The 26,400-nt window shown below is 60.2% G+C and overlaps 4 protein-coding genes across 4 annotated transcripts in view; 3 read left to right on the top strand and 1 right to left on the bottom strand.

Moving 5' to 3' along the window:
* Nucleotides 1–251: 251 nt before the first annotated feature.
* On the top strand, nt 252–5,023 carry VOLCADRAFT_82618 (uncharacterized protein; the record flags this gene model as incomplete). The annotated part of the gene is made up of 6 exons (XM_002954089.1): nt 252–1,802; nt 2,474–2,631; nt 3,156–3,231; nt 3,498–3,617; nt 4,247–4,414; nt 4,757–5,023. Exons 1-6 carry the CDS (start codon nt 1,287–1,289, stop codon nt 5,021–5,023), a joined length of 1,305 nt encoding a protein of 434 aa, XP_002954135.1. The 5' UTR covers nt 252–1,286.
* Nucleotides 5,024–10,505: 5,482 nt separating this feature from the next.
* VOLCADRAFT_118599 (uncharacterized protein) lies at nt 10,506–11,891 on the bottom strand (the record flags this gene model as incomplete). The annotated part of the gene is made up of 3 exons (XM_002954009.1): nt 10,506–10,565; nt 11,602–11,664; nt 11,781–11,891. Coding segments are annotated over 3 exons (234 nt in total), but the record flags the coding sequence as incomplete, so codon positions are not given.
* Nucleotides 11,892–12,332: 441 nt separating this feature from the next.
* On the top strand, nt 12,333–17,907 carry VOLCADRAFT_109913 (uncharacterized protein). Its single transcript, XM_002954088.1, has 11 exons — nt 12,333–12,553; nt 12,734–12,914; nt 13,348–13,534; nt 13,919–14,102; nt 14,345–14,553; nt 15,128–15,257; nt 15,561–15,752; nt 16,059–16,124; nt 16,462–16,642; nt 16,763–16,943; nt 17,278–17,907. Exons 1-11 carry the CDS (start codon nt 12,383–12,385, stop codon nt 17,450–17,452), a joined length of 1,857 nt encoding a protein of 618 aa, XP_002954134.1. The 5' UTR covers nt 12,333–12,382; the 3' UTR covers nt 17,453–17,907.
* A 297-nt stretch (nt 17,908–18,204) lies between these two features.
* Nucleotides 18,205–26,400, top strand: part of VOLCADRAFT_82613 (uncharacterized protein) — a gene marked incomplete at its 3' end in the record, with an annotated part of 9,252 nt that continues 1,056 nt past the window's right edge. The window contains exons 1-3 of the mRNA XM_002954087.1: nt 18,205–18,593; nt 18,994–19,153; nt 22,432–22,518. Coding sequence (XP_002954133.1) covers nt 18,517–18,593; nt 18,994–19,153; nt 22,432–22,518 — 324 coding nt within the window. The 5' untranslated portion in view covers nt 18,205–18,516. The remainder of the gene's footprint in view (nt 18,594–18,993; nt 19,154–22,431; nt 22,519–26,400) is intronic.

The following is a 26,400-nucleotide window of genomic DNA, read 5'->3' as shown; positions in this document are numbered from 1 at the left end:
AGTTCTCCGGTACTACCGGCGGATCCAAGTTCGCCGTCATACAGCGCTTTCAAAGCATTGGCAGACATGCCTAGGATGCCGGCATCAGATGCTTGGGAACCTGCCTTTGAGGGTCTTGGCTGCCATGGTTATAGCGCCGTACTTTCTCCACTACACATAGCAATGTCGAGCGGTGGCTGAAAAATTGCTAGCATTTATACATCCACTTTGCTGAAACATGACATGAGCATATTGCGATGCTTCGGCAAGATCAAAGACAGAGAACGAACAAGGTCCGCCGTACTCTAAGGACGTTGGACCTAAAAGACCCAAAAGCCAAGTAAAATGAAAGTCTTCAAAGTGAACTTCAGTCTTCTTTTAAGGTACAGCGCAACATAAGCTTCATTTAAGGGTTCTCCTTTCGACACTTTCATTCATCTGGCATTTCCGAAGCTCCTTGCACTGTCCTTACAAGCTTGCACAAAATGGAAGACGACGCTGCTTTTGATGGCCTTGCGGAGGATGACTTGATGGACGACGCGGAGGTGGACACTATGGTGCGGGAGTCGATAAACGCAGCTATCGGTGACAACCAATTCGCCCATAATAAAATTGACTCGTGGAGTAACAACATTGTCGAGGGCTGTCTGAAACGACTCGCGGCTATGAACAAGCCCTTCAAGTATATCCTGACATGCAACCTCATGCAGAAAGCAGGGGCTGGGCTACATGCTGCAAGTTGTGCGAGATGGAATGAAAAGACGGATGGGAAGCTGACGGTGCAGTGGGAGAACAACACAATGATCGTGTTGGTGACTGTGTACTGGCTTGCAGTTTGAACTTCAGTTTTAGTCAGGGATCATGGTTGCGTGGTGAGACCTAGGGAGATTGGCCTTTGCTGGCCTGCGGTCGGGGTGGACTCGGGTAAGGGACGGTGCCTGGGGTTGACCCAGGGGCCGCCATGCATTGGGCAATTAGTCTTTGATGTGCACATATGGTCAAGGTCCTATGGAGCATCAAACATTCTATTTGGGGTAGGTGATTAGCTGGAGGAATCTATCGTCATAGGCTTGGGCCAGCAGGGCTGATACGAGAAGTGGTTGGCAAGGCGGTTCTTCTGGCTGGTTCTTGCATGCTGAGACTGTGCACATGCAGACGATCTTGCCAAGATACTTCACATTTACACAACGCAGTTAATTGTTGCGGACGTAGGCGAACGCTGGTCCTACCAGACATTTACAAAGGCATTTGTTTTCTGAGGGACTTTGACTTTGCAGTAATTTACCGTAACATAGTGATTGCCTTGCATGATACCTGCGGGTGGAAGCTTGGAGCGCGGATCTTGTCGAGCTTGGAAAGCTTTCCGGGCACAAGCCAACATCCTTGCAAAGCAACTTGTAACCTTCACCCTCGACACCATTTATACAACTTCTCAATGCTCCTTAGCTGGCAACTTTGCGGGGCCTTCGTCAGCGAGGCCTCTATGCCTTCGATGTCCGGTGTCGTGGGGAGTCAGCCATCGCCGTGCCACGCACCGCTGCCGCGCGTCTGAGCCTAGCCCCCCAATTATCGCCAGCGATGAATTATACAGTCAAGGCACAGAACGCCCGGCATTCGATGATAAGGGCGGCCGGTCCGGTGCACGCTCAGGCCTCGGGCTGTCGGCGGCTGCATCAGCCGCCGCAGCCGCAGCCACCACCCCTGCCCCTGCCAAGAAGCACAAAAACGGTCCGAAGCAACGCATACGACTGGACGAGTACTGCTTGCAGCTCGCTCCGCAGTACAGCCGCAACGTCATACAGTCCTTCATCCTGCAGGGCAAGGTGTGTGTGCCCGGCAGTCACGGCAACGTCAAACGTCAACCAGCAGGACTGCATCTGCATGTGGATCGATTGCCTCTGTGGTCACCACGCGGTTTTGCGTACCCACGTGCTGCGGTGCACTGCGAACCCCCGCCCCGCCATTCACCTGCTACCCTACCACCCCCACACGCCTCACTGTACGAGGTCGAACGAACCTCAAGTAGCTGATTCCACTGCGGCGCACTTGTTCCACGGCCCCTGGGTTACGCGGCGTACCCTGGTCCCCTTCCCGAATACCCCCCCCCGCCACCTAGCACACCAAATCACACCAAAACACACCAAAACACACCAAATCACACATCACCTTCTTCCCTCCCTGGACGGGGTTACCTGGGGTTCCCAAGGTCATGCACCTGCTGAGCCGCACAATGCTGCCCCAAATGGGTGTAAGTAGGCAAACGTCCACGACAGCGCGCGCACTGGCTTGGATCTCGGGGACATGGTACGGCGCAGCGCGGCGCTGCAGGACGCACAACGGGGCACAAACGCTTCAGCGGCCGCCGCCGCCGCCTCGCCCTGTGCACTGTGTAGGCCATTGCTCGCAACCCCCTCTACCACTACCTGCCTGCATAGCTAAACTCCCAACTCCCAACTCCTCCGCGCCGCCCTCAACCTCGGCCTCGACCTCCCAGGTCCGTGTGGATGACAAGGTGGTGACCAAGGCCGGTGCTCCGGTGCTGTTGGGGCCCGGCGGCCCGCAGGTGGTGATTGACGCCGAGGAGCCCAAGTACGTGTGTCGTGCGGGCCTCAAACTGGAGAAGGCTCTGGAGCTCTGGGGCATTGATGTCAGGTACGAACCGGAACCCCCGCCCACACACCTGGCCCGACCCGAACTGGCATGTAGCCTTAATCCACTGTACACCCGTATGTGGGTGTGGGGGTGTGGGGGGAGGGAACAATCCCACCACAATGCAACCTCACCTCACCTCTGGACTCCGAAACCCTCTCACATTCACACGCACACTCACTCACACTCACTCTCGCACTCACACTCACACTCACGCTCACGCTCGCAATCATAATCACAATCGCAATCACATTCACACGCACATTCAACCTCGCAATGGAACCAGCGTAGTATTGGTCGCCTCTCAATCAGTCAACCAGTCTGTCAGTCTGTCAGTCAGCCAGGCAGCCAGGCAGGCAGGCAGCTCCAGCATACCCCCTTTCCCCCCTTTTCCCCCGAACCCTTGGGGCACCCCCCAACTCTTCTGAGCACCATCCTCCCCGAACCCACCCTCTTCTGCAGTCGCACAACCCCCTTTGTTATTCCTTGCATATGACTGCCCCCCCGCCCCCCATCTTTGTCACTAGGGGCCTGACCGCACTCGACTCGGGGCAGTCCACGGGGGGGTTCACGGACTGCCTGCTGCGGAATGGGGCGGCGAAGGTGGGGGCGGAGGGGCCGGGGGCCTTGAGGGAAGGGGGGTGTTATTTTGGAAACAGGGATAGGGGGATTGAGGGTGTGTGTGGGGGGAGAGCAGTGATGGAGAGTAAGGAGGGAAGCCGCAGATGATACACCCCACACACTTGCAAAAGGACGAACAACAGCAGCATACTTTTATGGCTCATGACATATTGGCAGGGGGCGACTGGTGATCAACTTTCATAAGAGTGGTACCTGGTTTCCACAGAAAGGTTCTGTTTGTACGGCAGGTGTACGGCATTGACGTTGGCTTCAATCAGTTGGCCGACAGGATTCGGCGGGACGAGCGAGTGGTGGTGATGGAGAAGTTCAATCTACGTCATCTGCGGCCTCAGCACCTGCCGTGCAAGGTAATTGCCACAGGTCATACGTACGTACTTACATACGTATATACGTATGTATGTACGCGCGTGTTGCGTATGATTGCACGACAGGCCTGTGGACTTGCAAGAACACCGTGCTTGGCGCCTGAGTGCGAGTGGAGAAACGGCTTGGAGATGTCCAAGCTGGGCTCAGAGGGCTCAGGGAATGTGAAGTGGAGCTACTTGTCAGCTGGCCTTCGCCCGTCTTTGCCAAGGTGTTACGTCTTCTTCCCCTTTAGTGAGAGCGAAAGACTATTTAAGCAACGTGTGCAAGCAGTGATCGCCTTATCGGGGAAGTATCCCTCCTTCTTAACCTCCCCACTTGCCACATGCGCCGAGACGATGTTTACCCATTTACATCAGGTTCTGCCGGGCGATGATGATGATGATGATGATGACGATGGATGATATTTTGGGAATTTCAGGACTTTTGCAAAAACACACGTTTTACGGCCCACTCATAATCCTGGTAGCTGGTCCTTTCCCTTCACGCCCTTCACCGGCCGGCCTGCGCTAACTCAGACCGTCCACAATCCCCACGGCGTCGTAAGAGTGTAAAAAAATGTGTACGGCCCGTAACCCTCTCCCCCCCGTCCTTCCCTCCCCCTCCTCTCCAGGTAGACATTGCCACGCTGGATCTGTCCTTCATTTCCGTACTGCTGGTGGTGGGTGCGGTCACCAGCGTGCTGCGCCCCGACGGGGGTCGTCTGGTGGTGCTCATAAAACCGCAGTTCGAGGCCGGTCGGCGGCAGGTTCGCGCGGGCGGCATCGTGCGGGATCCCCAGGTGGGGTGATGACGGCACCCCATCCGCAACCTCGTCAATCACCGCCGTTACCATCGTCGCCTCGCCGCCCTGCTGCTGTTGCCTCTTCAGGATCCTCGTATGTGTGTGCGTGTGTGTATGTGTTTTGTTGTTGCACCTGCCCCTCTCTTTCGCCCGTGCCTCCCATTCCATGTCGTACTGGCGGTGTTCTTTTCCCTCTTGCGGGCCTCGCAGCCGCTGCTGCTTTCTACTGTTGGATTGCTGTGGTCCAGTTATACACGATTCGGCACATTCGGTGGCCGCCAATTATAACTGTTGCTATTGCTACCCTTGCTGCTACCGCTGCTGCTACCGCTGCTGCAGGTGCACGCGGAGGTTTTAGAGCGCGTCACCGGGGGCATCCAGGCGCACGGCTACGAGCTGGTGGGCACCACAGAGTCCCCCATCAAGGGCGACAAGAGCGGCAATACGGAGTTCCTGGCCTACTTCATCCGCCGACCAGAGCTGGGCAAGGCGGCGATGGCGAAGGTCGTCGAGGGGGAGGAGGAGGAGGAGGAGGAGGAGAAGGAGGGCGCTGACGGCGCGGGGCTGGAAGTGGCGGAGGAACCGTCCCCGGCGCTTCGTCAGTAAGAAATGGCTGCTTGTCGGCCGCTCCTCCTCCCTTGCATATGCCTCAATAACAGCGCCTTCCGTTGCGCTGCAAGATCCGGGAGATTCCGGGGTCACCGGAGATTCCGATGACCATGACGTGGCGTGGCGCCCAGCGGGGGACGGTGTGGCAAAGGGTTTTCCGCGCGTTTCGTGGTGTAGGGTCAGCGGAAGAAGCAGCTGTAAAATGGTGGTGGCGGGGTCGGCGGGGTCGGCGGTAAAAGGGGTGGGGAGGAGCTGCGGTACTAGCTCTACAGCGCCTCCATCTCCTCCAGCCGCGCACGTGAAGCCGCATGTACGGCATGGGGGACGGCGCGCGGGGGTATAATAATTGGGTTGCTATCAGTGTGAACACGCCATGCTGTATTTAGCTTCTTACCGTGCGCGTTACGAGGTCCTCCTTCCACTACTTGTTCCTACCCTAGCCTAACTTGTGGCTCTCGGGGGGCTCTTGGACCTCTGCTGGCCCGTGTGTGGGTACTCCTCGTTACACCTCTCTCTATCTGGGTAATCAACGCAACCGAGGTGTAATACACACCTACACACACCTACACGTACATTACAAAACGCGGTTGCAAGAGTGGTGCGAACAACCGGATGAGGGAGCGTCTACCATACCGTTCGTGGTTATCGTGCTGCACGTGCTTTAATCAGACGAAGAAGCGAGGAGGGACTGTAAAAGTAGAAACCGCAGACCAGAACGTTTGTCTTCCAATCTCCTAGCGTAGCCCCGTAGACACTGATGCCTGCTATCCGGAATTTGGCCCTCACCAAAGCTCACGAACGGTGTGACGTGCGCGTTTACTGCGCCTTTGCGATGCCAGAGGACATTCGGAAGCATGCGGCGGGCGTGTTGATAGCGCGTTGTTCGAGGAGCACGACGACGCTACCGAGGCGCTACCGTGGTTAGGGCAGCCCCCACACTGAAGCATCACCAGCGCGTCAGGTCGCCGGTCGCCCAGCACGACTCGGAACGCGAACAAAAGCGTTTTTTTCCGTGCAGGCTGGATGTGATGTCCCCGGGGGGCCATCGGCCGGTGCTGCTCCACGCAGTGTGACACGGCCCTGCTCCGTGTGTTGCCAGCTGGGATCACGAGCCTCTCGTACGCACATGTTCTTTCGAGGCGACAGTGACATATGACGCGACAAAGTGTCTGTGTCTGTCTGTCTGTGAATCTGTCTGTGTGTTCGCAAGAAATATTCAGTTGCCATGGAAGGAGCTAGCAGGAGAACAGAGAGATGGGTATCAGAACAATGAGTACAGCTTAAAGCACACGGTACAGATCCATTAATAGCCTACAAAAATCCTGTCCTGCGCCCAAACAGAGGGGGCTATAAACAGCCGCAGCATCCAGCCGCACTGGCGTGATGCGCTAAAGTCACCCCTCCTACTCTGCTCCTACTTCTTTCAAATTCACATCGCTCATTTGGTTTGTATGATTACACCAAGCGCCAACCTCACAACCATATGGGGGTGTTGCTGTACACCACCACCGCTCATCCGCCGGCCGGCTGAGGCACAGCGAGACGAAACACCCTCCGCCGCACCCAAACACGCTCCATTAGTTCTCTTCTTTGACGCCTCACCACCTGCGACACCCACCACCACCACCACCCGCGGTCCGAGAATTCTTAGGGCGTGGGCACATACATACATACATACACCCACCTGCACATGGACATACACACACGTGTGGTCCGTACAGGGATAAACCGCCCATCGAATCGCTGATGGGTTCCACCCCCATGGGTTAGCCCCCCCCGGACCCGCTCTCCCAGGCTCGGCCGCTGCTCAGCACTCGGCTCGCCAGTCCGACCATAGAAACAGCCCACCACGGCCCATGGCCCACTCCCCCCCCCCTTTTCGTCATCACCCCCGCCGCTCGTAGCACTGCCACGCTTCAATCACGCCGGCACCGTCGCCGCCGTCCCCGCGCCCTCCCTGGCCTCCTGCGCCGCGCACTGCTGACTGACCGCCGCCCAGCGGTCCAACACCCTGACGGCGTCCCCCCGCCGCTGCACCTCCTGAGCCAGCGCCACTCCCTCCGCGGGGCTGGCGGCCACCTGGGCGGCGGCCAGCGCGTAGCCCGCGTTGAGGACCAACGCATCCGCGACAGGACCTGCGAGAGAGCCAACGGGACCAACGGAATCCGGGCGGAGCCGGGACGGGCTAACCCTAAGTGGGGCTATCGTCATATATCATTATGCAAGGAAATCGAAAAAATGAACTGCCCGACGGCGTCCAAAGTCCGAGAGGTAAGGCGGGGGGTTGGGGCTTAGTACACGGCAGGGCGGCAAACCGGAGGGAGCAGCACTATCGCACTGAGGGCAGGAGGGAAGGAAGAAGGGGGGGGTGTCACATGGCTGTCGTCTCCTTCCATTCCCCACATTTCCCGTCCACCACGGCCACCACCAGAAAACATCACACCTCCGTGGATGACGGTCCTCACACTTCTCCCAAATCCCACCCCATTCACATCCAAATCACCTCCTGCTCAACCCCACCCCGCCAGACGTTTCCCTTCATGCAGCTCTTGCAAATAAGATAAGACACAGACAAGGTCCGTTGTACCTGCACGAAAAGCACCACCACCACCACCATGGTCCACCACCACCACCATGGTCCACCACCCACCTCGCTGCCCAGCCAGCACGTCCCTCAGAATGGCCGCGTTCAGCGCCGCGTCCCCGCCCTTGAGGTCCTCCACTTCGCAGCGGGGGATGCCCACATCCCGGGGGTCCAGGCTGTAGCGCCTGAGGGGCTCCCCCGCCGCCACCTCCACCACGTCCGCAGGGCCCATGGGGGTCAGCTCGTCCAATCCCATGGAGTGAACCACGAGGGCCTTACGTACACCCATGCGCTGCGGTGCGAACGACGGGAGGGGGTTTGGGGGGGGAGAAAGGGGGGTGGGGGAAAGCGGGGGGGGGGTGGCGCGGGGACGGTGTTGTGGCGGGGGTGGGAGGGAGGGAGGGGACGGCAACAGACAGAAACCGGTGCATCTCGTGGGGCCCATATACACGTCCACGTCCACGTCCACGTCCACATGCACTTACCATGAACGGAACGGCAGAGCCCGCCAACGAAAGCTCCCACCTCACACGTACATACATACACACACACATGGACACAAGTGACCTTCTTGAGCTGCGCCACGACATCGTGAGTCCCTTCCTAACACATATACACACATACATGCATACATACATCTATCCATCCATCCATCTATCCATACATACATACACACACAAACGGCGTGACACAGCAGTTCACTGTAATCTGCTACCCACCAGCAGTGAGCCCGCCATGAGCTCCGAAATCGACGTGTCGTACACGCCCACCAGGCCGTACGCGGCGTGCGCGGGGTTGAGCAGCGGGCCCAACATGTTGAGTGCCGTACGCACCTGCGGGGGCGACGGAGCGGGACAGCGGGGGTGGGGGAACGGGTGAGCTCAGCCCAGATCACCCCGCTCGGTGCGGAAAGGAAATCCAAGATGCGAAGAACAAATCGCACCGCGGATTCAGCTATTTCTACCACAGCGTTACGGGACCAATACTACTACAATGCCCCCGGCAACGTCTTCTGCACATGTGTGTGTATGTGTATGTATGTGTGTGTGACTTCCTTCTTCCACCCTTATGAGATTATGTACTTCTCGGAGCTCCAGCTCTAAGTTCAAATCACACCGACGACGCGCGTGGGCCACTTTCAACTCGAGGCTCGCAGTTCATCACACCAAACACAAAAATTACTCAGATACACACATACATACACACATACACACACGTGTATACAGTCCGCGGCTTTTCTTCTTCCTTTGCTTTTCCCACGTGTCTGTCCCTCCTTGCATGAGTTTCCCCCTGTCCCTGCCCCCATGCGTACACCCCCCTCACCTTCAGCGCCGACCTCACGGGCCTCACCGCCCTCATGGCCGGGTGGTAGCGGTTGGCGAACATGAAGGCGATACCCGCCTCGTCCAGGCAGCGAGACACGCCCGCGGGACCCAGGTCAATCGCCACACCCAGTGCCTGACCGGCGGGGGCCCCGCACACACACACACACACACACACACACACACACACAGCACAGGGCAAGAAGCGTTGTACTAGGGTTCAGAAGGAGAAGCAGCGAGCGTTCCGGAAACGGATTTGGGGATGGGGGAGGGGAGACGAATCCCGATTGGGATTGGGAGGGGGAGGGGGAGGGGGTGGGCCCCCGGTGTAAAACACGCACTTATGTGCAAAGACGCGGGTAGGGATGATGCAGGTAGGGAGCGACCATATTGGGGGGGAGGGTAAGGAAACCCTTCGAAAGACCACAACACGTATATCCACGCACGGGATGACGAAAACCGGCGAGAGGAACCCGGTCCAAAAGACATCAACTCTCCGCGCGCGCGCGCGCGTGTGTGTGTGTGTGTGTGAGTGGCGTGGGGAGATGAGAGATGGATGAGAGAAAAGGGAAAACCCCGGGCACCTAAATGTGTGTATGCGTGCATGTCGAGAATTAAGGGTCTCCTCGACACCGTAGCCACAGCCCCTTGCCCCCTCCATATCCTCCCCTGCTACACCCACCCACACCCACACCCACCCCTGTCCCTGTCCCTTCCCTGTCCCTTCCCTCACCTCCAGCACATCCGCACTTCCACACAGACTCGAAACGGATCGGTTGCCGTGTTTGGCCACCCGCGCCCCCGCTGCAGCCGCCAGAATGGAGGCCCCGGTGGAGATGTTGACGGAGCCGATACCGTCACCGCCGGTGCCCACAATGTCGACAACTGCGCGCAGTCCGAGGATAACAACAACAACAACAACAACAACGCCATAACATTTAACAAAAGCAGCAAAAGCAGCAGTGGCAATACCAAAAAAGGAACACACGTTTAGTTTATATACACATAAAAACTAAACATAGGTGTCACAAACGTTGACGGAGTCATCATCATACGTCGCCAAAATCATCGCCATCATCATCATCATCTGCTGCTGCTGTAGCTGCTTTGGAGGGAAGGGGAAAGGCTGCAAACGCACCGAGGCAAAAACAGCCATGACCAGCGGGTGTCAGGGAGGGGAGTGTCCCGGGGGTACCGGCAGGGTTTCGTGCCAGTTTAGAAGTGCCAGGTCGCGGGGTTGCGTGTCGCACGTCGTGTTGGGTCGCCTCCCGAATCCCACAGATCCGGAGACCGAGGGGCCCAAGGGCTACATGCACCCACCAGTACCTCCTCCTCCAAACCGCGCCAGGTCCTTACACTGGCACTACTTACAAGTCATGTCGTCGTGACTTCAATGTCGTCCCACGTCCCACCATCGTCCCTTCCCTCCTTTCCCGCTCGCTGTCCCCAGCCGGTGCGAGACCACACACCCCTTTCCCGGCTTGCCCCCGAACTTCCCCCCCTCGCTCCTTCCCCTCTCCTGCACCCCAACCCGGTTTCCTCTCGACGACTTGCCTTGTTGGGAGGTGTGTACGGGCAGGGCCTTGGCCAGCATAGCTTGAGCCAGACCCGCAATCTCGTCTGAGGTCTCACCCTGGGGTTGGGAAAACACACACACACACACACACAGGCACGGGGACGGCCGCCGGGGTGCGCCGGAGAGTCGTACACAGGAAACAACGAATCAATCGATGATGTCCCAGCCGACCGGGCCAGGCGGGGCCCGGGTGGTGGGGGTGGAATAGAATCACCCGGAAGAGGAGGAGAGCCCGAGGGGAATGTGAGGGGGTGCGAAGAGGGGCAGTGTAATAGGACCAGCACTGGTAGCAACCTCCCCATCGGCTCCTCCGAGCGACGTGCAGTGCAATGCAGATCAAAAGCCATGAAGGCGTGTGGTGAATTGGGGGTATAAAACGTAGGCGTGATGTGGGTCGGGTGGGTCGGGCACCATTGTCAGCCCGCATGAAATAAGTCCTGCTGAAGTGCTCCTTCGCAGCTGGTAGCTTCGAGAACCCAGCGAGAGCCCCCTCCCCTCCTTCCCATGGACGAATCACCCTCCCCCCTCTACCAGATGGCCAACTGTCCGAAGACTGGCCCGCACCGCCAGTAATATACGTGCCCTTCGAACACTTCCCAACCGACCCCGGACCTCTCTTTCCTCGACGGACTTCCCCACGGACTCGGACAAGGCAAGAAGGCCGGGTTCTCCGGTTCTCCCTCTAGACGCGCAGTCCAGCGCCCGCTCTGACCTGGCCTCCTTGTTAAGAATCTGTGTGTACACTTCCCAACCGGCCGCCCACCTGAGCTCCCCGCCCACATAACCCAATAGAAACCACCCAGCAGTTACTGACCCGCGGGTCATGCGCGGATCAGCTGGGGGCTATTCAATACGCCGAAAGGCAATGGAGTTCCTTCACCTCGGAGCTGGGCCCCTCCCCCCACGCCCTCCGACCGGGAGACTGCGGGTCACATCTCACTGCTCTTGTGTCCGAGTCTGTGTTCTGGTGGGCTGTAATTTCCAAGATGGCTAACCCGTGAGGCGCCCACCCATCAAGAGGCCGACCGGCGGCTTTCTTTACTCGTTTTACACACACACCCATGACGGGCACCCCGCGATCGGGGTCACGTACCTTGGCTCGCAGCAGCACCAGGAACGCTGCCGCCTGCTCTGAAACAAAATCGTCCAAAAGGGCCTGCGGTGTGCGTGTATGGGTGCAAGTGGCGGTAAGGGAGAAGGGGTGGTGGTAAAAGAGAAGGCAGCGGATTAGGTCAGGCAGTTGGCGAGGTCGTAACACTCCGCAGCTCTCACCCCAAGAGTCTCCTCCGCCAGCTCCTTGGTAAGATCCTCACGGCGAATGAGCTTCTCAATTACCTGCAGCTCGCGACCGATGTTGGTGGGAGTCAGCTGTGGGCAAGTCATATCTGCGTGGATTGCGATATGGCTGACCTCTCGCATCTGCATCTTCGCCTGGCAGCAAGCTGAGGCAGCGCGCGAGGGTTGTGACCGATGTGCAGTGCAAGGCAGCGTCGGCAGGCAGCGCTGTGCAGTAAATGGCCGTCCGGCCTTTTTACCTAAAAGGGTTTGCATTTCGAGATTTAACGTGGCTAGCGTCGGCCTCAGGCACCGCGCTTATTATCAAGTGTGAAACTTTTCAACCGTTGATGCGGCGCGGAAGCAAGATCGGGTAAAATTCGACTTATGTGGGCTAAAGCCAGCTAATTCAACGCATGGTTATGGGTAGTTGGGTGCCCCCGATCGCATGGTCGCCGCCCCCATTCCGTTCGCCGTTCTCGTTGCACGATCGGCTCTAAAAGTCATACTTTTTAGATGACACAATACGTGGCATTCTCACATATTTTGTCAGGGTAGGACGCGTAGTATCCTACCAACACAGCGACTGATCGCTGTGTATGCTGACACGCCTTTGCCTGCTTGGTTCCAAGAGGTTTTTAGGGGCCTACCCTTCCACAGCCCCTTTTCATTGTCTAGGTTTCGCCTTCAACAACAGCTTTGAGCTTAAGAGCTTTCGTTGCATAGGCCTGCCTGTTACCCTTACGGAGCTACAGCAACGTTACACGATGGTGCGTGATCAAATCTATTCTCATAGCTTTAATAGTTTGGAGCAGATCTGGTGTCTAATAGGAGTAGGAGATGAGCACTGTGGTGTTAGTGCACTTCCACCGTTGTGCTTCGGCTTTCGTAAATCCCCAATTTTCTGTGAAAACCTTACATGATCAAGAACTGCATATGCAAACTTTTAGGCCAGCACGGAAGAGACCGTTCCGGCGGCGGAGCCCACGCCAGCTGCGGAGCCAGCTGCGGAGCCCACCCCTGCTGCTGATGCCGCCCCCGCGGCCGGGGCTCCCAAGGAGAAGAAGGAGAAGGCTCCCAAGGAGAAGAAGGAGAAGCCTAAGAAGGAGCCCAAGCAAGAGCAGGGAGATGGTAAGCGGGGGTGCGCCCTGGCAAAGGTGTTTATTAGGTGTTTGTGGGAGCAGCACAGTCAGGTCAGTTTGGCATCGTAACAGGTAGCCGAAGATTGACTTCCGTGGTGTGGTTGGCGGTTGTCGTGAATGCTGCAATACCTGGGTTTCTTTAATCAGTAATGGATGGTTTTGGGGCTTGCGCTTGCGGGGACCGTGTAACACGCAATCATGTGGCTACGCGCTTAAAGACCCACGTGTAAGGTGAATGCAAATGCCCATCCCACCGTAGAAAACCACTTACGTTGGACCCACATCGCATCGTGTTGGAATCTATACCGTATAAACTCGGCCGTGTCCTAGTCGGTTCCTTGTGTGTTTAGCGCACCGATGGTACCAATGCGCGCCTCGATATCGACGGCTACGAATACTTACTCCAATTTTGGAAACCGCAGGCAAGAAGGCAGCGGCCGGCGGCGGTGACGCTAAGGGGCTCGGCCTTAAAAACAGCAAGAAGGACAACTTTGGCGAGTGGTACAGTGAGCTGGTGGTGGCTTCGGAGCTGATCAGCTACTATGAGGTGTCGGGTTGCTACATCCTGCGGCCGTGGGCCTACGCCATGTGGGAGATGGTGCAAGGCTGGTGAGCGAATGTTGACTTCAGATAATTAAAAGAGGATTGAACTGTAATGGGCTGGCCAAGTATCATCCCGTAGAAACATTGAACTCGGAGGGCAATTGCTGTTATGCATGTCGACTTTTTCGTTCGGCTGCAGGGAAGGCCCCGCAGGACCTTGGAGAACTCTGCTCGTCGCTGTGCGGCATGGGGGCCGGGGCTATTAGGGTTGTCCATGTCGCAACGCTTCGATGCCCCGCAACTGACGGCAATCCCCATGCCTGCATGTGTCCCACCGCTGCCGCTATATATGTTTTCCAACTGTTCCTCGTATCTCTTCCTAACCACGCTTCATTGACCGCCACACAATGGTGGCGTGACCACCGCGGAAACAACCCAACCTACATCCAGGTTTGACAAGCGCATCAAGCAGCTGGGCGTGCAGAATTCGTACTTCCCTCTGTTCATCACGGAGGACGTGCTCAACAAGGAGAAGGACCACGTCGAGGGCTTTGCTCCCGAGGTGGCCTGGGTGACCAAGTGCGGCAACAGCACTATGGAGAAGCCCATTGCCATCCGGCCCACTAGCGAGACGGTGCGGCAAATGAGCAGCAGCGGCGGGTGAAGGGCAGGGGGGACTGTGCGGGCCAGGGTATGCACCTTTCTACCACAGGGCCCTGAAAACGCCGCCCAACTATCGCTGCTATCAGTCGCCTGGCCTCTTGGCCCTCTCCACGTTCTGCACTTCATGCCCGACGTTACGTTGATGAACTCTCACCATTAGGTTTTATGTGCTCTCAACTCGTCGTTTCCTCCATCGCTGTTTTCTGGACGCAGGTGATGTACCCGTACTTTGCTCAATGGATCCGCAGCCACCGCGACCTGCCCCTGCGCCTCAACCAGTGGACGAACGTGGTGCGCTGGGAGTTCAAGTACCCGACGCCCTTCATCCGCAGCCGCGAGTTCCTCTGGCAGGAGGGGCATACCGCCTTCGCCACCCAGGAGGAGGCAGCGCGCGAGGTGCTGGACATCCTGGAGCTGTACAGGTGGGTGCAGAAAAAACGAGGTGAATAGGACCGTCGTTGATTAGATGTATGGATGGTATAGATGGGTGTTGGTAGGTTGGAGGGTGCCCTAGCGGTTTTGATTGGCTAAGCGGGAATGGTAGGTCGGTAAGGAGAGAAGAGGAAATGTGGAAAGAGTACTGTGACTCGGGGAGCTCTACTTGGTAGATGGGTGTGGGCGGGGCCAAACCTGGGGCCAGAGGCCAGGGGCAACGGGCAACGCGGGGTGTTAGGCAGAGGGTAGTGCCTCACTCAGTACTAGAGGCATGAAGGTAGGGATCGGGGACTGGTCACTGGGATACGGGCGCTTAACCATATATAAGGAAGCTATACAAGCAAACTATATAATAAGGAAACGCCGGTACTGGTCGAGGCTTAACAGCATATTATCCGTTTGGCACCCATGAGAAAGCTAAGCCCGACAGGTGATCTAATCGGCAGACAGTCCCCTCCACGACCTCCCTCCGCCCTTATTCTCCAGATGTATCTCGCACTCCTGAACCTTACCTCTGTTGCGCTCCGGTCCACTTCGGTCTGCTCTGCCCTGCGCTCACAGGGGAGTGTACGAGGACATGCTGGCGGTGCCGGTGACCAAGGGCAAGAAGTCCAAGAAGGAGCAGTTCGCTGGCGCCTTCTACACCACCACTGTGGAGGCCTACATCCCCGAAACTGGACGCGGCATCCAGGTGGGCGCCGCGGGGGCAACTTGGTGGCGAAGGGGCCTTGGTTCAGGGGCGGACAGGAAGTCCTCTATGCAAGGCATACTGATTAGGTGATTGGCTTTCGAAGAAAATGTGTGTGCTTGTTAGCGTTCAGGGAAATTTTCTTGCAGCTGCTGCCAACAGCGGGGAGCTGCCACTGCCACTTGGGCTGGTTTATTTGATCACTGGGTACGACCGCGGTCAGGCCCTGGATCTCCCTAAACCCCTGGCATCCGCAGCTAAACACATTTCCTGTGCGGCTTGTTTTGCTGGCATGGCCGGCTGCAGGGCGCCACTAGTCACTGCCTGGGCCAGAACTTCTCCAAGATGTTCGGCATCCAGTTCGAGGATGATGACCGCCAGAAGCAGTACGTGTGGCAGAACAGCTGGGGCCTTACCACCCGTTCGTTAGGTGTCATGATCATGACGCATGCGGATGACAAGGGCCTGGTGTTGCCGCCCCGCGTGGCGCCCAAGCAGGTACATGGGTCAGGGTTGATTATGGAAGGCCACTATATTGTAAGGGATCCTTGCATTAGCTGGTTGCAGCCTGCTTGGATGGTCGACCGTTAGTATGGCTGACCACGTCCATGTCCTTGGGGCACATGTGATTACGTGGAGTTCAGAAGCTCGGCTTGTATGCGTCGGTCTGTGTAGTGGAATTGAAGGTATTGGCTGCCATGGCGGACATTGCTGGGGGCGGTGGGGATTATGGCAGCCTGCCGCATGCGGTTCGTTACTCACCAGTTTGAAACCCACCCTGGTCGTTCCCATTCTCACTACCAGGTAGTCATCATCCCCATTCCCAAGGCCTCGACAACGCCGGAGACGGTGCAGGCCATGATGGAGAAGGTGGGGCTGTCTTACAATCGCCGCACCGAGGTGGCGCTGTCCTCGTGTGCGTCGTACCCGGCTTGGCGGTACATGTATGGCTCCTTGCGCTGCACCCTGGCCCCTGCTGTCACTCCCGGGGCGAACATCCTTGAGCAGCCGGCTAGGGCCCATAGTAGAGCAATGCCTTGCACCAAGAGGTGACCCTTCTTAAGGGGGTTACCCCTTCTCAGGTTGCATGGTGCGACTGGTATCACCCCCGTCGTCCAGGACGCCAGGTTGGGCTTCCATTTCGCCCCTCATCTGGGTGCCTCTTCCTCACGCCCTCCTCTCACGGACCCTGCTTACCTGCCCCCAGGTTACGGAGCTGGCGGAGGCCCTGGAGAAGGCTGGCGTGCGTGTGGTAACGGACACGCGCGTCAATTACACCCCTGGCTGGAAGTACAACCACTGGGAGCTCAAGGGCCTGCCGCTGCGCATGGAGCTGGGGCCTAAGGACATGGAGAACAGCGTGGTGGTGCTGGCGCGCCGCGACACGGGTGAGGCCGGCTAGCGACTGTATCACCGCCGAGTGCTTGCAGCAAGGGCTCGTTCCTCGCTTTCATCTGGCGCTTATGTTCTCACCGCTGCGTACGCTTACCCCTTGCCGCTGGGTGTAGGTGCCAAGGAGGCAGTGCCGTGGACTGACGTTGCCGCCCGCGTGCCGGCGCTTCTGGAGACGATCCAGGCCGACATGTTTGCCGCGGCCAAGGCGCGCACCGCCAACTGCACTGAGGTGTGCCACAGCTTTGAGGAGTTCATGACAGCGCTCAACAACAAGCACATGGCGCTGACGCCCTGGTGGGTAGGGGTGCGGGTCGCGTGGGGAGTGCGGGGCTTCTATATGAAAGGGAAGAGCGCAGCGCCTGCCGGACGGAGGTGGTAATGGACATGGCGGACTGGCGCGTTCTAGCCCTGATCTTTCCGTGAATTCGTAGCAGACGTGTTTTTGCGTTAAGACGGAGCGCAATCGCGTGGTGTACGAGGAAGCCACCAGGGACAATTGTTAAAAAAGGTTGGGTTTTGGTGGGTGTGCTTGGGAAGGGTTCGAATGTAGGAAAGCGTGGGTGTGCTTGGGAAGGTTTGGATGAATGTCCCTAAGGTGTAATGCGCTGGTGGGTTTGCCTTATCGCAGGGCTGACGAGGAGGAGATTGAGGAGGAGGTGAAGAAGAAGAGCACCACGCCGGACGCGATGGGCGCCAAGACCCTGTGCCTGCCATTCGAGGCGCCCCCGCTGCCGGAGGGCACCAAGTGCTTCTACAGCGGCAAGCCCGCCAAGAACTGGGCATTGTGGGGCCGCAGCTACTGAGCGAGCGAATGTGCGAGCGAGCAAGCGCGATCGTGTTTTCCTTGGTCGGCTGTCAGCTGCGCAAGCTCTGGGGCCTGGAGTTGGTCCATGGCATGGTAGGGCAACGTGACGTGCACTGGTGAACGCTTTCGACTGTAGACTTGACAGCCCCTAAACGATTGGGGACTTGTGCTGCTGGGCGGCTACGTTGTGAGCTATAAGAGGTGACAAGGCCCTACTAGTGGAGAGCCTTTGAGCTGATTGGGTTCTGGTGCGGATGGGGTCGCAATTATCAGCTGGTACGAAGTGGTCACCTGCATGTCACTGAAGAAGGGGCAGCGAATCAACGCTTGGACTAGGTGGTTGCTGTTGGAGGGATTATATGGGTGTTTTACTCGTGACCTTTGAGCGCGCGCGCGCGCGGTACCTTCAATGCGACTGCTATGAGCCGCACGTTTTGTAATCAAAAAACGTACTATCGAAGCGCGCTCAGCAGCTCAGCACGCTCGCCAGAATGCTTTTAGTGTTTGCACTCTTGCCCATACTGCAACACAAGCAACCCAAATGGCGTAGTTCGAACTCGGACGTAGGTTAAAGGACAAATTTTGGTGGCCTGTAAAGGTCAGTGGCCTGTAGGTTGGCCCGACAGTGCACTTGGCAGGACCATACCCAGCAACGTTTGGACGTCTAATGCTGAAGTTAAAGCTGAATACGTGCATGAGAAATGGGTGTAAAAGGTCTGTGGAACTTGCTGGAGCCAGTGGGCCGGCGTGTAAATATCGAGGCGATTGCAAACAAAAAGCTTGCCGTAGGTAAGCACTTTGAACGAGCTTCCCCACGAGCTGCAAAGTGACCATTTAAGGTGGCATCAAAACCTAGCCGTGCATCTTGACAGCCCACTGTTTGGACACCGTGAGCGCTGTCCCAACAGATGCTTCGCACTCGGTATATAAAAATGGCTATCAAACTTATGTTTGGCCGTACCTGTCAATCGGATAATGCTTCCGTAAAGCTCTCGCGCCATCGGAACAGGTCCTCGCCACATCGCACCCTTTGCAGATGCATCGATCTGGCTCTTCCAGTTCATGAAGGCCATGCGGGACGAGAAGGGCGACATGATGCGGAACGCACACCTGCTGGGCTTCTTCCGCCGCATATGCAGGTTGGCGCTGTACGGATCCCGCTGTCCACCATTGTGACGTCTTCCACAGCCACGCTGACGGGATGAGGCATTTAAACCCCTGGGACACACAATCCCAGCTCACGTCCAATATCAAGTCCATACTCCCGTCCATTCGCGTATCCATCCACCCAGTTCTCCATCGCCCTTCCCCATCGTCCTTCCCCGGCAAGCTCCCCACAGAGCTTGCCGAACGGGCTGCGCCGAATTCCCCCAAGTCCACACAACCCGCTCCGATCCCTCCTCCTTTCCCTTATCGCCCCGATCCAGCCGCCGCCGCAATCTCCAAGACCCACTTTCTCTTTCCTAACCCTTCTCCCCAACTCGCCCAACTCCCCTCATCCCCCTTTCCTCCCCTGCTGACACGCGGCCTCCGCCTCAGACTGCTCTTCCACAGAGTGCGTCCGGTATTCGTGTTCGACGGCGCCACTCCCGCCCTCAAGCGCCACACCAACATCGCCCGCCGTCGGCGCCGCGAGGCTCAGCAGGGCGTGCTGCGTAAAACAGCCGAGAAGCTGCTCATCGCTCAGCTCAAAAAACAGGTCCGGCAGCCCACTGGCTGGCCTTTGGGCAGGGGCCGGCCGACATACAGACACACAGTTTGGGAAAGCTAGGCCAGGTGCAGGGTACACCGCGTCAACAGGATGGCCATGCACTTAGCACGGCATGGCGCACGCGTGTGTGTACGATCGATGAGTGGCACAACCCAATAGGGGGGGGAGAGACTTGCGGAGTTGACACACACATACACATACACATGCACAGAGATCAGCGGCTGTCCAAGGACGTTTCAGGCTCCACCCTGCTGGTATTGGGAGCTGCTTGGAAGCATCTGCTCTTTGTTTTAGAGCCCCGCGCCTCCTCCAGCCGCCAAAGTGCAAAACCACTGGCCATCTTCCACTCCCCATCCCTCCACAGGCTCTACACGCAGCCCAAGCGCAGCAGTTGCAGCGGGCAGGACGGCAGGGGCAAGGCAGGGCAGAGAAGGGGCCCCCGGGGGGTAAGCCGCCCGGCGGACCGGCAGTAGCACCGGCAGCGCCTGGCGGAGCAGCAGCAGCAGCAGCAGCGGGGGGGGGCCCAGCAGCGGCGGCAGCGGGGCCCGCCAGTAGCGCGCCTGGGAAGGCAGCTGCTGCCGGACCGGGGCCTGCGGCTGTCACGAACTCTGTCCCAGAGATTCCCAGGAAACGCTCAAGGGTGCCCTCGGGTTCCGGTGCTGGCGCAGGGCCGTCAGGTTCCGGAGCAGGTCCCCCTGCGTCTGCCGGCGCCGGCCCCGGCAGTGGCGGCGTTGACGTGATTGACGTGGAGGACGAGGCGGTTATGCTGCGGCTGCAGCTTGGCAAGGTGCCCATGACCCGAGAAGAGGAAGCTGCATGGCTGGGTGAGAAAAGAGGGGTTCAGAGAAATCATCCGTACACTACCCGATCTGGGATCTATACCTCTGGCTGGGTGAGGGGACGCCCCGCAGTAGCAGTAGCAGCGGTAGCAGTAGCAGTCAGAGCTGCTGCTGCTGCCGGGGCTCCTTTCCGGCTCACTCGCAGCTCCCCTTCCGCCCGGCCATCTGAACCCACGCCTCCTCTGCTCCTACCCTGCTTTTCCTCCTTCTCTCCCGGCCCCGGCCCTGGTCCAACGTCTTCATGATATCGGCTGGGCTGGTCGCTGGCTGTGGTGGGCGCGTGTGGCGCATTGGAATGGTATATCCCATGCCGGCGTTTGCGTGATGATGATGCGTGATGCTGTGTGGTTGTACTCAGCTCGCAGGGCTGCTCGGGAAGGGCGTCCGCGGCCACCCGCCGCAGCAGCCGCTGACGGCGCTGACGATGAAAGTGACAGTGACCGGGACAATGGCGATGAGGACGAGGATTACGAGGAGCGGATGGCGGCAGACGAAGCCCTGGCCCGGGAGCTTCACAGACAATGGAATGGAGCTGAAGAGCGCCAGGGGGCCCAACACCAGAGGCAGCGGAGGACGCACCCGGCGACGGTGGCCGACCGCGGTGTCGGCAGCGGCGGCGGCGGCGCTTACGGCAGTGCGGAGGATTGGGCTGGCAGCGGCGACGCTTCTGCGGCGGCGGCTGTGGTTTCGGAGGCGGATGCAGCGGCCATAGCGGCGGCTCTGTCGGAAGACGAGGGCGTTGAGGAGCTGGATGTGGAGCTGTTGGATCCCACTGCCGGCATGACGTATGACCCGAACGGTACGGATGGATTACACAGGTTCTGTGTGTCGTTGTGAAATTCCCCAGTTTGGGAAGCATCAGCGCCGCGGTGAAAGGGAATCTTGGGGGTTTGACGGGAGCAAAAGGGGGGGGCAAGACGAGCTACTGACGATAGAGGGAGGAACGGGGGCATTGAGGGGAAGTCCTTGTCCTACGTATCCGCCCGCCAGCTTTGTCGGACAGAACCCAAAGTTGACCGATCGCTGCCCCGACCTTCACCACGCCGAACTCCTCCACGGCCCCTACCTAGACCCACCCCCTACCCCGTCCCCTCCCCCCGGCCCCCACACCAACCAGCCAATGGCTATCGTCAACCCCACAGCCACCAGCCGACGCGTGGCAACCGCGCCGCCGCTGCCATCACCACCACCACCGCCACCACCACCAGGGGGCCCGCCATCCCCGACCCTGCTGCTGCGGACGGCGGCAACGATGACGGCGATGATGACGATGACGATGATGCAGCAGCAGCAGATCTTCTCGACTGCATGATGGCCCTCCCCGAGGACCTGAGCACCCTGGACCCCGCGGTGCTGTCCACACTGCCCACCTCCCTGCAGCTGGACATCCTGGAGAAGATGCGGGACGCCCAGATGGCAGGTGGGGCGGGTGGGGCGGAGGTTGGGCGGCTTGTGGTGCGGGTGGGGGTGCGGGTGGGGGTGCGGGTGGGGGTTGAATTGCGGATGAGCGGTTGGGTTGTTGTAAAACTTACCAAAACTTACCTTTGGGTGCCCCTTCTTGGACTTGGACCTTCATCATACCCACCACCACCACCACCACCATGGCAATGATCCTCACCACCCTCACCCTCACCCTCACCAACAACACCAACACCCTCACCACCCTCACCCTCACCCTCACCAACAACACCGACACCGCCACCACAACGATGGTGACGACGGCGACGGCGACGACAACAATGGTGATGACGACTCCTTACTAACAACTGTCAACGTCTTCTCCACCAACCGAAGCTAACCGTGAGAAGTTCCAGGTTGCTGCCCGTGTCCGTCCTGAGAGCTTTTGCGAGGTGCAGATGTGCACCTACCTGCGCGCCAGTGCCTTCAGACAGCAGCTGGAGGCGTACAAACAGAACCTCGGAGGGGGAGGGGGACAGGGCACAGAGGGGGTGCAGGTGGGGGGGGATGTGTGTGGGGGGGTGAGGTGGGGGGAGATGTGTACGGGGGGGTGCGGTGGGGGGGGATGTGTACGGGGGGGTGAGGTGGGGTTTGAGGAGGGGGGTGAGGTGGGGGTGGAGGAGGGGGCCCGAGTTGGGAACTATCGCCGTACTTTGACGTCACTGAACCGCGGCTCCATTCCCTGGCTAAACGCCACAACCCCCAACTGCCCCCAACTCCATCCAACGGCCCCCAACGGCCGCCAACTGCTTCTTGGGTGAACCGCAGGTTCGTAAGCTCATGAACGAGGAGGGACGCGAGTTCATCCTGGCCAGGGAACCTGACCAACCGGCGGACGGGCGGCACCAGCAGAAGCGCGGCGCCGGCGGAGGAGGGCTGTTCGGGGGTAGCCGGCGCGGCGGCGGCGCCGGTGGCGGAGGAGGCAAGGTGGATCAATTGGCAATGGCGGCGGCGGCGCGAGCGGCGCAGCGGAACGTCGGGATGCCGCTAAAGCTGAACGTCGCCATCCCGCTGGCGGCGTTCAAGGGCGTCCCGACGGTGAGTGAACCGGCGGCGGTGGAAGAGCTGCCGCCGCCGCCGCCGCCGGCGGTGAGCGCTGGCAGTACTGCACCAGCACCGCCGGGGGCCGCGCAGGTGCCGGCGGCGGCGGCGGCTGTAGCGATGGAGGGAGTGTTGGTGCGCGGTGCTGTCCTTGAGCTGCAGCTGTCGGACGCGGAAGCCGCCAGTAGCGGCAGCGCGCAAGGCATGTTTGGCAGTAGCAGTACGGACGACGATGACGTGGGAGTTAGTGCTACCGCCAGTGGTGCCCATGTCGCCGCTAACCCCGGAGCCGCCAGCTTGGCGGCGACTGGGGTGGCCTCCGCCACTGCGGCGGCGGTGGCAGCGGCGGCGCCTGGCGGCGCCGCCGCCACCGGCCTTGACGACGTCGAATGGGAGGACGTGGAGGCGGAGGCCGCGGCCCCTTCTGTGGCGGGTGCGAGCGCTCGGGGGCTTATAACCGCTTGTACGACGGGCGTACGGCAAGGGCGAACTAGCTAACCTTTTTCACTCGATCCCTACTGCATCTCCTTCAACCTCTCACTGTCACCTCCCATCAGCCATCACACATGCCGACACACATACATACACACACAGCGCACTGATTTCACACACAGCGACGAGCCGACAGAACACCCTCAAAACTGTACCCTACCCTCAAGCGGCAAAATCCTCAATGGGACCCTAACCCCCTTCTTCGGGCTCCCCATCATCCCACACCGGGCCACAACCGGTACCTCCCAGCCGCACACCTTCCCCGTCTCTCATCCCCCACAGCTGCAACCGTCGCCCTCACCGGGGCTCGACCCCGGGACTGGCGGGAACGCATGGCCGCCCGTCAGAAGCTCTGGAGCACCAGCCACGGGTTCAGGATGGGGCGGAAGCTGGCAGACTGGGGCCAAGGGGATCAAGGGGGGACAGACGGACAGAGGCGGCACCGGACAAGTGGAGGAGGACGAGGAGGAGGAACGACCCGTGGGTCTGCAGAGCGGCGGAGGCAGCTCCGGCGGCAGGAGCTGGTGGCAGCAGCCGCCGGTGGAGGGCGCGGGAGCGGGGTGGATGCGGCGGCGGCGGCGGCAGCAGGGGAGGAGGAGGAGGAGCAGTACGATGGAGATGGCGATGTGGAGGCGGAGGAGGAGGATGCGGCGGTTCAAGAGGCCATCCGGCAGAGCTTGCAGCACCAACGGCAGCAGCTACAACCGCAGCAGCTACAGCCGCAGCAGCTACAGTCACAGTCGGCTGTAGCGCCATTGAATGGCGGCGATGAGGATGAGTTCGAGTGGGAGGACGTCGTCGAGGCATCGCCGCTACAGGCCGCGGTCCCTAGTGCGGCGGCAAGCGGGCCTGCCCAGGAGGCGGCAGCGGCAGCGGTGGCTGTAGGTGTGTCGGCTCCTCCGTCGAGAGCGACCCAAGGGTCGTTCCTGGGGGCCCTGGGGCTGTCTCGCCTGGCGCGGTCGCAGCCGGCTGGCGGTGACGGCGACGGCGGCGATCCTCGCCCCCTCGCCCCACGCCGCGGCCTCTTCGCAGCGGCGGGGGCGGCGGCAGCAGTGGTTGAGCAACCTAATGCTCGTGGCAGCGACGGCGGCGACACAAGGCCGGCAGTCGCCGCTGCGGCGGCACGGCAGCCGCCAGCGGCGGTGGCGGCATCTCCCGACAGCGTCAGCGACGGGGACATCATCTGGGAAGCCGCTGACGCCGACTTGGACGAGCTGGAAGCCGCTATGAGAGTGGCCAGCGCCGCCAGTAACGCACCCGCCGCCGCGACGGCGGCGGCGGCGGCGGTAGCGGCTGGGCGCGCTGTGTCTCCCCCTCCGCACGGCAGCCAGGTACTGGCGGACGGGGCGGACGGGATCTCGACGACGGGGGGAAAGAAGACCTCACGTGTCGCCGCCGCTAGGCGCCTGTTAGACTTACCCCCCGCGAGACCTAGTCAACCGCCTCCCGCTGCTACTGCTGCTACTGGCATCGCTGCTGCTACTGCTGGTACAGCCGCTACTGCCGCTACAGCCGCTGGGTCGGGGCCAGCTGTTGCAGCACTTGGCTCCGGCGAAAGGTCGCTTAAGCCGCAGGCCGTTTTTCCGGGTGGTGGCGATTTGGGACAGCTTGGGGGGGAAGCTAGTGGGAAAGTGTGCAGCGAAGCAGTAGCAGCAGCAGCGACAGCTGCTGTTGGTGTTGGCAGTAGCACCAGGAGCTTGATCTCGCAGATCAACAGCAGCAGCGCGAGGCGGCTGCAGGAGCTAAGCTCTGGCGCAGGGTTGTCCGGCGGTAGCGCTGGCGGGCCTTCTCCGGCCGCAGCTGGCGGAGCGGCCGAAGCGGCGGCAGCGGCGGCGAGTGCCAGCGGCGGCAGCGGGGGTGGCGGCGTTGAGGGGCTTCGCCATGCCGGCGATGCGGCTGAAGACATTGACGACTTTGACTTTGGGTTTGTCGGGCTCGTGTCGCTGTCCGCACCCGCAGCCGCAACAGCGATACCAACGGCTGCGGCGGCTGTAGCCGTACCTCCACAACTCACGTGTACGGTAACTGCAGTGACGGCAACTGCAGGTGCACGAACAGCAGCAGCAGCAGCAGCAGCAGCGGCGGCGGGGGTGGCGGGGGCGGGGGCGGGGGCGGCAGCGGGGGCGTTAGATGTAGAGCCTCCTGGCCCGGCGGCGACAACGGCCTCAGCGGACATGGAGATGGACTTTGATTTCGGCTTTGTGGAGGCCGAGGAAATGCTACTGCCGACAACGGCCCAGCCACCGCCCAGTGCCGGCCCTGCTCCGAAACCACCTTCGCCACCGCCACCTTCAAGGCAGGAGCCGCTGCTGCCACCCGCTCAGCCACCGCCGCCACCGCCGCCACCGCCGCCGCCGCCGCCGCAGCAGCAGCAGCAGCAGCAGGAGCAGCGCCAAGAGGCAACACAGCCGTCACAGGAGCGTGACGCTGTTGCGGCGGCCAGCACCGCAGCGCCAGCGGCAGATCCTGGCGTTCTGGAATCCAGGGTTCCGGATCTAGATCCGGTTCGGGCAGTATTAGGCCGAGACCTGGATTTACATCTGGATCCGGATGTGGAGGATGCGGACGCGGACGCGGGGGAGGAGGCGGCTGACGACGCGGACTGGTTTGACGAGGACCCCGACTTCGACCCTGAGAGGGACCTCCGCCACCCTGCCGTACAGCAAGTCCGGCAGGCGAGGGAGACGGCGCAACCGCCGTCGTCGCCGCTCCGGAACCAGCCAGTTCAGATGGCGGTGGCACCGGGAAGTACGGCCTCCGATGCTCTGGCTCCCAATCCGGGTCCCGCGGCGGCCGCTTTCTCAGCGACGGTCGATTCGGTGCCGTACCATGCCTTTCTGCCTCCGCCGCTGCCGCCAGGAACGTGGGTCGCTCGGATGCCATCGGCAGTGCCCATGCCGCAGTTGCCGGCAGCGCCGCCTCTGCCACGTGCTGGACCGTACGGCGAAACCGTGGCGGCACCGTTGCGCGCGGCGGCGGTGCCACCGGCGCGTGGCACCTTTGGCGGCGGCGGCGGCGGCGGCGGCAGCGGCGGCGGCGGCGGCAGTGTCGCCGGAAACGCCGCCGCTGCCGTTGAGGGCCCTACATTGGACGAGATGCTCGAGGAGGTGGAGGCGGAAGAGCAAGAGCTGCGATCCGCACAGGTGCATCTGTCTGTCTGTCTATCTGTCTGTCGGTCTGTCGGTCTCTGCATTCTTGCCCTAATGTACCTATCGCCCAACCCCGTGCCCCCACGGCCATCTGACCTCTGAACCCAATCCTGACCAACTTTGCCCGCATAATCCAGGTGCCGTACAACTCCCTCCCTCCCCCTCTCCTGTGTTTGTACGGTGCTGCTCACCTCCTGCCAAGCAATCCCCTCTTTCCCCCTCCCCTCTCCCCTCTTTCCCCCCTCCCCTCTCCCCC

This window comes from Volvox carteri, assembly GCF_000143455.1.
Source record: "Volvox carteri f. nagariensis unplaced genomic scaffold VOLCAscaffold_40, whole genome shotgun sequence".
NCBI lineage: Eukaryota > Viridiplantae > Chlorophyta > Chlorophyceae > Chlamydomonadales > Volvocaceae > Volvox > Volvox carteri.
The sequence above is the reverse complement of the archived record's forward strand: the minus strand, read 5'-3'. Positions and strand labels throughout refer to the sequence as shown.